Consider the following 14,462-nt stretch of genomic DNA (forward strand, 5'->3'; position numbering starts at 1 on the left):
GTTTAAATATATTTATCATAAATTCATTTAATCAGAAATGACATTATTAACTTCAGCAATATATTTATAACAGTGCTCTACTGCCTGGTACCTTCATAATTTGTTTGCTACTGAAAGCCTAAATGTGTTAATTATAGTTAAATCCATGGCAACTGAGAGAACTTGATGTTTCCATCATTTTGTACTTACCCCTTTCGAATCAATCACTCCAGGTTTGGCATTAAACTTCACTGTCTTCAATCGGGCACGTTCCTTTCTTTCCACCCTAAAGCAAATTGAGAATAAAGACTCTCTCACATGACAAGGCATTTATGACTAAGTTCCATATTAAGTGAAGAACATTTTTTCCTCCTATCCTTGCAGCTCAAATAAAATGTGTTCTAAAATATTTCTCTTCCTTTGTTCCATATAAAAAATCTTGGTACAAAGTCTCTAAGTTTCTAACACGTCCCTTGAAATTACTCCGATACGTATACTGAGAGTCACGTCATGGTATTTGTAAGCAACAGAGAGGTAGAAAAAATAATATTTGTTATTTAAATGCTTACATAATTAAATCAAAATCTATTTCAAGAAATCTCAGTCCATAAAGATGAACACCTATATTGGAGACTAAACAAGCTTTTCCTCCCCTCTCCTCTTCTCTCCTCCCCTTTTCTTCTTTGTTTTCCCTTCTCTTCCCCTTAAGAACACTAGTGTATTTAGCTTCACTTTTTAACCAAACATGTTATATATAATCTGAGCTTTCCTTTTTCCCAATGTCCTTCTGTCATCTCCGCAGATTCATTGTTTTCCTGCTACTTCATTTATTCATTAAACACTTATTGACTGCCTACCATGTATCAAGCAAGGAGCTGGGGAACAAAGAAAAAATATTCTAAAAGCATGACTGCAATGAATTCTTAGCAATGTTCTTTTGGCAAGAACGGTGGTGTAAACAAACACAGAAAATGCTGTAGAACGAGATGGCTGATATCAATGTGGGAGCACCTATCTCACTGGGAGGGTGCAAAGGAGGAGTAGAAAGCATTAGGGTGGGCTTCTTGGAGGAAATGTCAATTTATCTGAGATTGAAGGATTAGAAACAGTTTGTCAGAAGGGAAATTTCAGGGGGATTTTTCACAGAAGGAACAACACATGCCTCAACCTGAAGATATGAGTGAGCTACAAGATTGCAGAAAGATTCTAGTACAGGGTACATAGGGAATATACAGGATGGGGCAGTGAGGCTAGCGAGGTGACAGACTCCTTATAATGGGTATCCATCCACATTAAGGACTTTAGTTTTTTCCTTGGGAATCATCATAAGTTCTTAGAGGATATAAAGCAGTGAAGTGATAAAATCAGATCAGCTTTTAAATAAACAACCCTGGTCGAGGTGGAAGATAGACAGAAGGAGGGAAGGAGCAGGAGGAAGCTGGGGGCCTATTTAGAAGCTGTTGCCACAGTCCAGGCGAGAAATAATGAGAAATGATAGTGGGGTGGAGAAGAGGGAAAGGCTTGAGACATATTAGGAAAATAAAATTGGTTGGACTCATGCCTGTTTGAAGGCCAGTGTTGAAAAAGAGGAAAATAATCTAAATATTTCCCTGATTCTTCTGAGCCCCTCCAGTTAGACATGATTGCTCCTTTCTAACTGGAACAGTCTCCATGTCAGCATTACCTCTTGATTTCCTTGTGTTTACTTACATTTGCACTGCATATACAGGGTTGTATGTACCTTAAGGTACAAGCCCACTTATCACTTGATGGTGTTTTATAGCAAGTACTCAATAAATAATTGTCTAGCAAAAATAATATTCATTCCATTGTTTTAACATGACTTCTTGTTTAAATATTGCTAGCTTTAAATTCAAAGATGTGGGGGAAAAAAGAGAAAGAAAAAACCCGAACCTAGAGAAACTTAATGGTTTATGAAGTCTAAGCTATTCATAGATCAATAATTAACAGCACACTCCTTTCTAACTGAGAGCTCTTTTGTGTTCCCAACTGAAACACAGTGAAGATCAGGGTTTCTATAGCTACAGAATGGAATTGCAGAATATATTTATTTCAGTGTGAGAGTGGAATATCTGAGTGGAAACAGCTGAACAAAATTTTTCAAATCTAACGTAATATATTAAAACAATGTGAGGCCGGGTGCTGTGGCTCATGCCTGTAATCCCAGCACTTTGGGAGGCTGAGGTGGGTGTGGATCACTTGAGGTCAGGAGCTCAAGACCCGCCTGGCCAACAGGGTAAAACCCTGTTTCTACTAAAAATACAAAACCAAAAATTAACCGGGTGTGTTGGCAGACACCTGTAATCCCAGCTACTTGGGAGGCTGAGGCAGGAGAGTCACTTGAACCCGGGAGGTGGAGGTTGCAGTGAGCCTAGATCATGCCATTGCACTCTCGCCTGGGCGACAGAGCGAGACTTCGTCTCCCCCAAAAATAAATAAATATAAATAAATAAATAATAAGTAAAACAATGTGTTCCACCAAGAGTTTCTACTTGCACCAGGCATACAACAGTTGGGGAGAAAGCAAGATAGATTTCAGATAAGATAAGCTGCCAAATGGAAAATGCTCACTGATAAAATGCCTCCTTTGAGCTTCACCACTTCATCACCTTTTCTCGATTTTAATCCAAGTGCAAATGATAATTTATATTCATCTCTTTGTATTCTTCTAAAACTGTTGTTATAGCCCTAACTTTATTTCAGCTTCTTTGCATTAACTGGGCTATAGTCAATGCTTTGGAATCATTCAATGATGCCAAAATGACTATAGTATGCAGAGAATACATGGTTATTTGATCAGGGTATGCAAATAAATTCTGCATAAACCCACAGAACTCACACAGGTTCCAAACATACATAACATCAGGAGGAACTCAGTATTCAACTCTCAGAACTGTTTGGACAGAGCATTCTAATAATGTCCCCTGCCCTGCACCCCAACCCCATTTCTATGTTTATCCTTTTCAATTTTCTTGAGAAATGTCTCTGTCAGGAAGATTTTAATGGTTCATCCCTTAAATCTTAAAAAGGTTGCAAAGAATATTAAGTCAGCCAGATACACACACAGACACACTCACATACACTCACCTACCATTTGCTATAGTTTATTATTAAACTTCAAACAGGTAATAGAGAAAGTAAAAAAAAAAAAAAAAAACTGAAGCCATATGGAGGTCATATACTTCCAGTTCACTCATGAAGGAAGTTGAAAAGCTTTGCTTCCTATTTGGGTTGAAAGTTACATTAATAATAACATAAGTGGCTGCTGAAGTTGCAACATATAATTATTAATTAAGTTCCTTCACATTTACATCATCTCATTTGGTCCCCACAACAACCTAAGGATTTAGGTATTATTAATCTCATTTTATAACTGAAGAAACTGAGACTTGAAGCTTGCCAGATCAGAAAGTGGTAGAAACAGAGCCTGAACATACATTCTCTGACAGCTAACTTCAGTGTCTGTCCATAGCCACTCAGTTTGGGAAACAGCATTCAGGTACCTCCCAAGCCTGCATTATCCAAATTCTCAACAAACGTGAGATTTTTGGATGCAGCTTCCACAGTTTGAAGGCACATACCTATCCTTAGAAGTCTGGGCTGAAGTTTTCACAAATGATAACCAATGTACCCTTGCATCCCCATCTCCCTAATGTCCTGAATGCTATGAATATTATTAATTATTAAATAAACCACAACCAAATTTAAACATACAATCATTGAGTTAGTAGCATACCACAAGAAGTTGACCTCAAAATTCAGAATAAATTTACTTTAAGCACGGAAATCTGCTTAGTTAAATCCCTATTTAGGTTGATCCGTCTCCTCAGCACACCAGCAACCCTAATAGTGCATTCCCATCACAGAGGCTTGCAGTACTGCCTCTTGGGGTTCTCTGCAAACCTCTTTCCTTGAGAGGGAGGCTATGTCTGTGGCTTATCTTCCTCATCTGCCTCAGCCCTTTCCTCTCTCCTAGCTCTTTCTGGGATGCATGTGAATGGTTTACTGTTGAAATGAGAGTTAAGTCTGGAAAATAGGGCTCTAAATAATGTTTTTTTTTTTTTCTGGCAACAAAAGCTCAAATTTTGAAAAATGGAAAACAGCTATTATTGGAATGTACACTAAGTGTTAGAAACTGTGCTAAGCACTTCACCTATAATGTCTATAATCCAGGGCTTGACATGAGCTGGGTACATAGTAGATGCTTAATGAGCCTTTGTTGAATGAGTAAATAAATGAACTCTCAAGGGGGCTACTAGTTCTTTACCTAATTGTGAAAACAATTAGGTCAGGGAGTTTAAGTGAATTGCTGAACAACCAGTTTTTCCCATAAAAAGTGATTTTCCATTTCACAACTTACTTTCTTGGTAAGAATCTAGGTAAAAGTCTAGCATCACTTTTTCTTATTGTTTTACTGAGTAAGACTTCTTTGGCTAGTAAATATTAAGGTCCAAAGGCTTTCACCTAAAGAAATTGTGGACCACCTGAAGAGACAGAACAAATCTCAATGACAACAACTGCCTTCCTTCCCTACTCACACTTAGACTCAAGCAATTAATTAGATTGTTTGAGCAGAAATAATCCTCCCTGTCCAAGTCTCATCACTGACCAAAATACCAAAAACATAAATGGAATGGCAAAATTTGAGCAATCAATTCTGACATTTCACATCTCCAGAGAGCACCAAATGGCCATGCTTTAATAAGCCCAACTGTCTCCCTCTCCCTCTCTCCCATCTGGTATTTTTAGGTTCTGGCCAAACCCATAATTGGGTCAGGCTTGGAGCACTGGGCAGTGGGAACATCATTTGTCCCTGGGAGTTCCTATCCCTGTGCTCCACAGGTCCTGTTGGAGGGAGAATTAGAATGTCACTCACATTAGTGGCCACAGGCTTGCTGTGAAAGCTAGGTGAGTAAACTCTTATATAATGCCAGCCATATGCTGCCATCTGAGAGCCCAAGTGACCAGTCACTAGGGAACAATGAATAATCTCTTTGGCTTAAGAGAGCATGGGACAGCCAGGCGTGGTGGCTTATGCCTGTAATCCCAGCATTTTGGGAGGCTGAGGCGGGCGGATCACCAGAGGCCAAGAGTTTGAGACCAGCCTGGCCAATATGGTGAAATCTCGTCTCTCCTAAAAATACAAAAATTAGCTGGGCATGGTGGCGGGCATCTGTAATCCCAGCTACTCAGGAGGCTGAGGCAGGAGAATAGCTTGAACCCGGGAGGTGGAGGTTGCAATGAGTTGGGATTGTACTCCAGCCTGGGCAATGAAAGTGAGACTCCATCTCAAAAAAAAAAAAAAAAAAGAGAGAGACCATGGAACAAAAACCAGCTTGGTCTCTTATACACTATGTAATCTCAGAAAAGGGATTCTATGCTAAGAGTCCAAAGAGTCCAGATTTTAAAGTCACACAAGCCTGGGTTTGAATTCTGCCTCTTCCACTTACTAGGTCTATAATTTAGGGTGATCCTTAACCTCTTAGGATTTCAGATTTTGTGTTGATACAATTAGAATAGTAGCACAGACTTCAAAAATTTATAATGAATGTTAAATGAGATAATACAAGAAAATTGTTTAGCACAATGTCTGATCTATAGTAATAACTCACTATACAAAAGGCTGCTACAAAGATGATCATGATAATGCTGCCCATGATGTCACTTCTCATTACTGGTTCCAATTTCCTTACTTGTAAAAAGGAAGTAATACAGGTACCCTACTTCAGGTGCTCTCTGCCAAGTCAGTGCCTTTATGCCAGGTGGGAGCAAGACATGGACTTCCATTTTTCCCTCTTAAGAGACCCTGCCACCAGACTTGAGAGCTGTAGGGCCAAGAAGAGCCCCAGACCTTTGCAGTTGCTCATAGAGACATCAGAAAGGCATGTTTGAATCTAGGCTTAGCCCTCTGCTGCCACTGTAATTTTGGCAAGCTACTTGAATTATCTGACTTTCTATTTCCTTACTTGGCTCATGCTCCTAGGGTAGCGTGTTCCTGGTGTAGTGTAAAGCCATCTGGCTTTGCTATCAAAGAGACTGGTGTTTGGTCGTGGCTGGCTGTGTATTTTTGGGTAAGTTACTTGACTTCTCTGATCCTCAGTTTCCTTACGAGGTTTTTGTGAAGATTAAATTGAAATTATGTATTTGAAAGCACCTGGTGCAATACATGATCAGTGCTGTTATCAGATGGAATTCACTCTCTGTCTGCTGCCGTTTCACTTTCCTAGCCTTTACAATATAGCCCGCATTGCCCTAATCGCAGAGTAGCTGTGCCACAGTTACATGTTGGTCCCACAAGTGATGGGCTCCAGGTAGTGAACCAACAATAGTACGTGGCACTCAGATGCTGCCCAAGCAATGCTTGCTGAATTGAATTTTGCCAGCTCTTATTTTTGTATCTGTAGGGGGCAAGATTGCATTTGTCTTAAGTACAATTCTGTAGCCTGGATTCAAATTCCAGTTCTGCCACTTACTACACAGGCAATTTCAGGCACATTAATGAACCTCTCTGTGCCTCAATCTCCCATTTATAAAATAAGGATAATAACAGCAACTTACTCATAATGTTCTAATGAGGTTTAAATAAATTAATAATTGTAAAGGGCTTACAACAGTGTCTAGCGTGCAATAGGAATGTTTTGTTAAATAAAATTTATTCACCATCTTCAGAAAAAAGGAGGGGGAAGGTGATAATATTCATACTCTTCATCTCATGGTTTCATTTGGGATGATTAAATGACATTATCAATAGAGAAACATTTTTGTAAAGGGTATAAAGTCATATACTGATGTTATCCATTATAAGATTTAAAAAAATTTTCCAGATCAGCACTACTAGGTAAATTATACTCAAGAAACAGGCTAGAAAGAAATTAACGATTGAGAAATAACATCAACCTAATAAATGTATGTTTTAAATTACATTAAAATAAGTACATGGGTACTCTTTGTGGGGTAGAATTATAAGTGATTTTTATGTTTTTCTAAATGTTCCCACCTTTCTACAATAAAAGGTATTACTTTTACAGATACTTAAAAGAATAAAAGTAACTATTTTGAAAATAATTAAAATCCTAAAAAGAAAATTTGGCAGAAATTTTTTTTACAGCTATAAATTATATATATAATATATATAACATATATTATTATATATATGAGGTGGAGCTACTGCACCCTTCATAAAAAGTAGAATGTAAATAAATATCAACCTTGCAGTCACTAATCAAACTTATTTTCCAGGTCAGCTATATTCTGGTTGTTAAGATGGTTCCCTTCCAAAAAAAGAGAGAAATAGCTAATTCAAGAATGATTACCAGCAGGTGGAAAATTATTCAGGAGGAATAGCATTGAGAATGTTCTTCTGGAGAAAAATGATGAGCTAATTGAACAAACAAATTATAAGATTGGTTAGAATCATAGAACCTCAGGGTTGGAAAGAGTCAGAAAATTGTGTAGCTCAACTCCTGTATCCAAAGTTTGAATCCCTTTTCTATCTTCCCAGATAGTCCATGCCATTTTTAGGCAGCTCCAACTAGTGAGATGATTTCTTTAAAATGAGCTGACATCTATTTCTGCATAGCTTTCCTTCCTCCACCCCATTACTATCTTTGGGGCCATAATTCAACAAGATGGCTCCTTCTTCTAGAGAACAGCTCTTCAGACAGCTCAAAGTAATTAAATCAAAGCAAACCAAAATGCACGTTGTCTTGACATTTTATTTGAAGTAAAGGGAAATGGAGAGACCTAGAATATAAACAAGCCAGTGCTGAGTCAATGCTTTAAACATGTAACCTTTCAGAAAACACACACAGCCATTCTACAGTCAGAATGCCCTGGCAAAGCAATGTCAGTTAATTATCCAGGAGCCAAGAGGCTTAAAGAAACCCAGAGAACTCTGCTGGTGGGAGATCTATAGGCAGTGGCATGGGGGAGGGAGAGGCTCCCTGGAATTTCGGCACCTTCACTGTGACTCCTCCTGGCTAAAGGTAAGAGAACAGCTGAGGACCAGTGAGCCCTCTGCTTTCCATGTCCCATTCTTCCCCAGGCTGTGCGACCATAGGCAGAGAGAAGAGAGGATCAGTTGTCTCGGGAGCACAAATATCCCACAGAGTTATTCTGAGGTTTAAGTTCCATCTTCCCACTACGGTTTGTACTAGCTCAATCACTTGATGTGTAGTAGCACTTGAATGCCCAGCTTCACTGGGAATATTTTACAAAGGCATTTTGGGTGTTTGGAGATGAGGATCAAAGCCCTTTGAGAAATCTGCAGCTTGAGAAATGCTAGTGTCTGCTTTTATTAAGCATCATTCCTGACTGATTTTGTACTATATCTAGTCTCTGGGATACAGCCAATTTCTGTTTCTTGGACATCTTGGTGCCAAAGGGACATTTGTGAGAAGGAAAGTTCCTGTCTGGTGATGGATCCGCTGGGACAGATTAAGGAGTTGGCTGTTGTGAAGCACATTTCTGCTTTTCAAAAGCAGAGCTGAAGAAATGCTTGGAAGAGAAAGCATGATACTCTTGATTTAGGAAACACTTACACAGAACTATCTTGGTGGCTACTTGGAAGTTGTGAGGTGGGGAACAAGAGTAAAGAAAACAGTAAAAAAAGAAAAAAAATTGTAAACCCAGTCCTTAGACCTCACCAGATGTTTGACAGCTCATATCCCAAGCATCTGAATTTGAGATGAAGGTTTTCCATTTTTTTCTACTAATATTTGGAGATATTACACAGCCAGGACCTTAGCCTAGTAAATTGCCTACTTCATTTGCCTTTGACTTGGCCTTTCTATAACATTCATTGGTAAATGTTGAAACTCTGGAAATAAATGGACTGAATTTGTAAGTCAGCATATGAGCTGATAAGCACAAGTTTGCACATGCACACACTGGTAAAAGTTTTAGGAACACAGTATAAGCTGATCCTCTTTCTTCCTTTATTTCTTGTCACAGTCACCAATTTTGGTAAAACCCTAATATAGGAAAAAGAGGATTTTTAATTCATGTCACCTGTCACCACTGACAATTTTCCTGCAGATTGACTATCCCATTTAAATAAATTTAATTTTGTGAAGAGTTTCTCCCACCTTCTTCTTCCCTCCTCTCCACTCGCTGGATAGCTGACAAGCAAATATTCTAGTACAAAAGGCATTCTTACCTCCGTTTGCTGGGGATGACCCCCATCTCCTCACTGTCTCCCTCCAGCATGACTCTCCTGGCTTGCCACCACTCATCATCGGAGGCATTGATAACGTGGAGAATATCTCCATATTTAAAACTAAGTCCTTGACTTGGCAGCCCACTGTCCTTGCTCTTGTCGTAGTCGAACATGGCTCTGGAGGAAAGGACAAAAGAGGACATTGTTAGGAATCTCTGGCAGCATAGATTTAGGATTTATGGTTTCAAATGTTCGCTCTTGCTCTGAGAACCCATCATCACTTGATATCAACTCCTGGGATGATTCCCTGGATCACAGTCCACACTGTCACTGCTTTGGCAACACACTAAAGTTACTTCTTGCTTCTTCTTGGAGGTTACAGGGGCGGCCTATAGATCCCCAAAACTGAGATCTGCTTCTTTTCTTGGAGACCATCAGATGTTAGAAGGTGATAAGAGAAGATGAGAAAGGCAGTTTACTACCTAGTTGAGATTTTTTTCCCCTCCCATTACAATCAAATTTTTAAAATTACTAAAAAAAGTAAAATAATAAAGAGAAACATGGCTATATTTCTAAATGAAGCATTTGGTACTGTAAACAAATCATCTCAGATGTATCAGCCTGTAGAACTGTTTCTTTTATAATGGGCGAAAATGGTAACAAATGTCCACCCATAGTAGGCGGTGATTCCTCCACTCAATGAAATATTGGATCACCACTGCAACTGGATGAAGAGGTTAATGTCATCACCTGAATACATGCTTAAAATGCAGTAAATTAAAAAATCTATGCGTATGTGTGTGTATGGATAGACAAAAGTCATATAAACAACACGACAAATATTTTTGCTTCCATACAATGCCTAGCTTACCTCATCATGGCACTTATCTCTGAATTACAATTGCTTTCTGTATCATGTTGCCTCTACTAAAAAGCATTTGCTAAACATTTGTTAAGGCCAATGCACTGTAATATGTATGAGTGGCAGCATGAGGGAGGTGGAATCAGAATCAAAATGATGAACCAGACCTTAGAAACTAGCTGTCATCATTAAGAGGTGAACATTTGCCACCACTCCTATATTGTCCACATCCTGCTGTATATCCCATTTTCAAAAATCACCACCCCACACATATAGCATATGACTTTCCCAGAGAAGCAGATTTCACTACCTGTCTGTGTATTCCCCTTTGATTTCATTCTAAGAATTTCCTTAGAGTATAACCACTATGTATGCAAAACTAGCAAAATCTGGGGAACAGATTTTTCTAACAAATTTGTTTTATTTTAGATTTTTCCACACTGAGGACCAAGTGTGGTTTCTTCTTTTTTTTGCCCACCAAAGAAATGTCACTTGTGCTGCCATGGCAACAAGAAAGAGCTGAAGACAGCATCTAGAGCTCTTAAACACAGCAGGAAAAGTATAATTAATTGCAACATAGTCCCTTCTTTCATTAACATTGTCTCCCAGAGATGGAATTTGAAGAGGGTTTCTTGGTCCAAGCTCCTGGAATGAATCATTTTCACCTTGACCACCCCTGCCAAAGGCTCAGACAAAGTACCAGTCGGGAACAGGGAGCTGGGGAAAGGCCAGCGCCCACTCCTGAAGCTATCACTTCTCTGATCCTGTGATGTGACATATATTGGTTAACATTCTTGAGCCACAGGTTTTTTGATGCAAAATTAGTCTAATAACAACCTTCACCTAGAATTACTGTGATCCTTAATGAAATAACACATATGCAGCATTAAGCCTATAGTATGTGCAGTCTAGTGTAGTACAGTGTGGTTATGAATATGGACTATTGGGTCCATGTCCTGCTCCTACTATGTCTTAGTCTTACAGCTAGTCAGCTGGGCAAGTTACTTAGTCTCTTTCAGGCTTCAGTTTCCTCATATACAACATAGTAATAATGATGACAATGATGATAACAATACCTCCATTATTGAGTTGCTGTATGAGTAAAATGTTACATAAAGTAATATATATAAAGCATGTACAAATGGACCTGGCACACAGTGACAAATAGTAAGTACGAACTAATGTTTTTATTATTATCTCCCTTTTTCCTTTTGGGTAGAGGCTAATACAAATCTTTTCTATAGATTCTACTCTGTGCAAAAAGGAGTTAACGTAGCAGGCCTGAGACTGCTGTTCTTGCTCGTAAGGGTGGCCCTTGGCTGACATCTGGAAAGTTAGATTTTGGGAGGGTTCCCACCATTTTCTCATAAGAATGGCTTACTGTGCCTAAACTGTTTGTATAGACAATATCATTTATACTGAACACCTGCTTTCTTTCTGGGAGTCTCATATTGTGGTATGTGCTAGGCAGAGGCTGCCTACATGACCAGCCCCCAGTAAACCTGGACATTGAGTCTCTAATAGGATTCCCTGGTAGACAACATTTCGCACCTGTTTTGGAATTTGTTGCTGGAAGAATTAGGCACTTCCTGTGTGACACTACTGAGAGAGGACTCTCGTAAACTTGCAGCTAATTTTTTCCAGACTTTGTCCTATGCTCCTGCTCCCTTATCTGACATTGTTTCATATCTTTTTGTGGTAATAAATCATAATCATGAGCATGATCATGCTGAGTCCTGTGAACTATCCTAGTGAGTCATCAATATGGGAGTTGTCTTGGGGAACCCCAACACATGCTCTATAGATTGCAAAGCATTTTCACATAAGTTACCTTATTGTGACTCAATCAGTTGCTGTGAAGAATGCATGACAGACATAGTACTATCCTCCCCAATTTTTTTGTTGTTGTTGTTAAAAGATGAAGGACAGATCTAGTGGGGCCCACTGACTAACTCCAGAATATATGGCTTAGTGGAAGCAACCTAGGACCAGAACTTGGGTCTCCAGATCCAAGTCTAGTTGAGTGCTCTTCACCTTGCCCCCTCATTCATCCTGGGAGGTGGTGATGATAAGGTGTTGAAGATGATAACCATGATGGCTACTACTACTTACACCCTTATTAGGTGGTCTGGCACTTTGTAGTCATTGTCTTATTTGATGTCACAGCAACCCTAAAGGTAAAAATTAATATCCCCACTTTATAGATAAGGGAGGGAGGCTCAGGAAGTTAAGGAGCCTGGCCCAGGTCACACATACACATGTGGTGGAGGTTGAATATAAAATGAGGTGTATCTGACTCCAAAATCTGCTTTCTTTTTTTTTTTTTTTTTTTTTTTTTTTTTTTTTTTTTTTCTTTTATTATTATTATTATTATTATTATTATCATTATTATACTTTAGGTTTTATGGTACATGTGCGCAATGTGCAGGTAAGTTACATATGTATACATGTGCCATGCTGGTGCGCTGCACCCACCAACTTGTCATCTAGCATTAGGTATATCTCCCAATGCTATCCCTCCCCCCTCCCCCCACCCCACAACAGTCCCCAAAGTGTGATGTTCCCCTTCCTGTGTCCATGTGTTCTCATTGTTCAATTCCCACCTATGAGTGAGAATATGCGGTGTTTGGTTTTTTGTTCTTGCGATAGTTTACTGAGAATGATGATTTCCAATTTCATCCATGTCCCTACAAAGGACGTGAACTCATCATTTTTTATGGCTGCATAGTATTCCATGGTGTATATGTGCCACATTTTCTTAATCCAGTCTATCATTGTTGGACATTTGGGTTGGTTCCAAGTCTTTGCTATTGTGAATAATGCGGCAATAAACATACGTGTGCATGTGTCTTTATAGCAGCATGATTTATAGTCCTTTGGGTATATACCCAGTAATGGGATGGCTGGGTCGAATGGAATTTCTAGTTCTAGATCCCTGAGGAATCGCCACACTGACTTCCACAAGGGTTGAACTAGTTTACAGTCCCACCAACAGTGTAAAAGTGTTCCTATTTCTCCACATCCTCTCCAGCACCTGTTGTTTCCTGACTTTTTCATGATTGCCATTCTAACTGGTGTGAGATGGTATCTCATTGTGGTTTTGATTTGCATTTCTCTGATGGCCAGTGATGGTGAGCATTTTTTCATGTGTTTTGTGGCTGCATAAATGTCTTCTTTTGAGAAGTGTCTGTTCATGTCCTTCGCCCACTTGTTGATGGGGTTGTTTGTTTTTTTCTTGTAAATTTGTTGGAGTTCATTAATTAAACTAAAGAGCTTCTGCACAGCAAAGGAAACTACCATCAGAGTGAACAGGCAACCTACAAAATCTGCTTTCTTAGCCATTTTATTATATGGCTCAATTTCCCCGCTTGTTGCCCTCTGGCCATGCTCACGTTCTAGCAGTACCAAAGACTTTTAACCTTCCCTTCAGGGCTGACAACTGCTTCTTCCCTAAATTCCTGAAACTCCCTTACTGCTCAGTCCTTGTCCAAGTATTTCTTATCCCCAAAGTCCTTGAACTGCTGGCCTGACTCCAGGCTCCTTCTGGATGTAAACTACGGGGAGTTGAGGTAGAGAAACCATCAGAAAGGCTAACAAGTAGTAGCCAAGGAGGCAGGCTCTGGAGACAAACAGCTTAGGTTTGCAGTTTTTGAACTATGTGATCTTAGGCAAGTTACTTAACCCCTCTGGGCCTCAGATTTTCTTAACTGTAAAACTGGCATAAATCATAACACCATCTATCTCAAAAGAGTTATGGTGAGGATTAAACGAAATAATATACATAAAGTATTGTAACACTAGCCTGGCACTAGTGAGGGCTCAATAAATGTAAGATATTATTATAATAACTGTTATTCTGAAAAATATATTAGAATTTGAATCAGGGGATCTGTGTGCCAATCGTGCCACTTAAAAGCTGTTTTCTGGACTATTTGAAAGACATCTAAAATATCTCTGTATCCTCAGGACCTAGTAGGGTTCCGGGCCCAAAGTAGACCCTCAATACAGGTCTGTGAAAATGTTTCAGGTGGCTTTTGAAAGCCCTTCTTCTCTCATGTCTCTGCATTCCCATTTGAAGTGGGGGTGGGGACTATTCCTGCAGGTCCCTACCGGGTCAGACATTCACTCACCTGTGCTCTTAAGGATTCCCAAGGGTCCTTAAGGGGAACTTTACCACTCCTGCTGTTAGCTGCAGGTGTCCTTCCTGAGGAGCTCAGCAACAGGCTCTTTCCAGGAGCTCTGTTGATCTTGGACAATCTGCCTCTCTAGGATTACATTTATTCAGACTTGTCAGGTCCCTAAAACCAAGCAGCTGACACATTTCAGCAGCTTCTGGCTCCTTTAGATATGAATGGATCCTCACATCTGGGAAAAATGCTACAGTGCCCCATCACCTAATTTAACAAGCGATAAGCTGTTTTTAATTTGCTTTATGTGCTAATT

At 39.5% G+C, this 14,462-nt stretch overlaps 1 protein-coding gene and 1 long non-coding RNA gene across 27 annotated transcripts in view; one reads left to right on the plus strand and one right to left on the minus strand.

The window, feature by feature from the left end:
• The window catches only part of LOC129048943 (uncharacterized), a 153,348-nt gene that overhangs the window by 88,633 nt on the left and 50,253 nt on the right, over positions 1–14,462 (plus strand). The window lies entirely within an intron of this gene.
• The window catches only part of DLG2 (discs large MAGUK scaffold protein 2), a 2,173,778-nt gene that overhangs the window by 77,908 nt on the left and 2,081,408 nt on the right, over positions 1–14,462 (minus strand). For all 25 annotated transcript variants that reach the window (XR_008511650.1, XM_024254994.3, XM_024254993.3 and 22 more), the window contains 2 exons: positions 9,158–9,334; positions 190–265 (listed from right to left, as the gene is read on the minus strand). Coding sequence is in view for 24 of the 25 variants with exons in the window: in XM_024254994.3 (XP_024110762.1) it covers positions 190–265; positions 9,158–9,334 (253 nt within the window). In the remaining variant the exon portion in view is untranslated. The remainder of the gene's footprint in view (positions 1–189; positions 266–9,157; positions 9,335–14,462) is intronic.

The sequence above is a fragment of the Pongo abelii genome, chromosome 9 (assembly GCF_028885655.2).
Source record: "Pongo abelii isolate AG06213 chromosome 9, NHGRI_mPonAbe1-v2.0_pri, whole genome shotgun sequence".
Lineage (NCBI taxonomy): Eukaryota > Metazoa > Chordata > Mammalia > Primates > Hominidae > Pongo > Pongo abelii.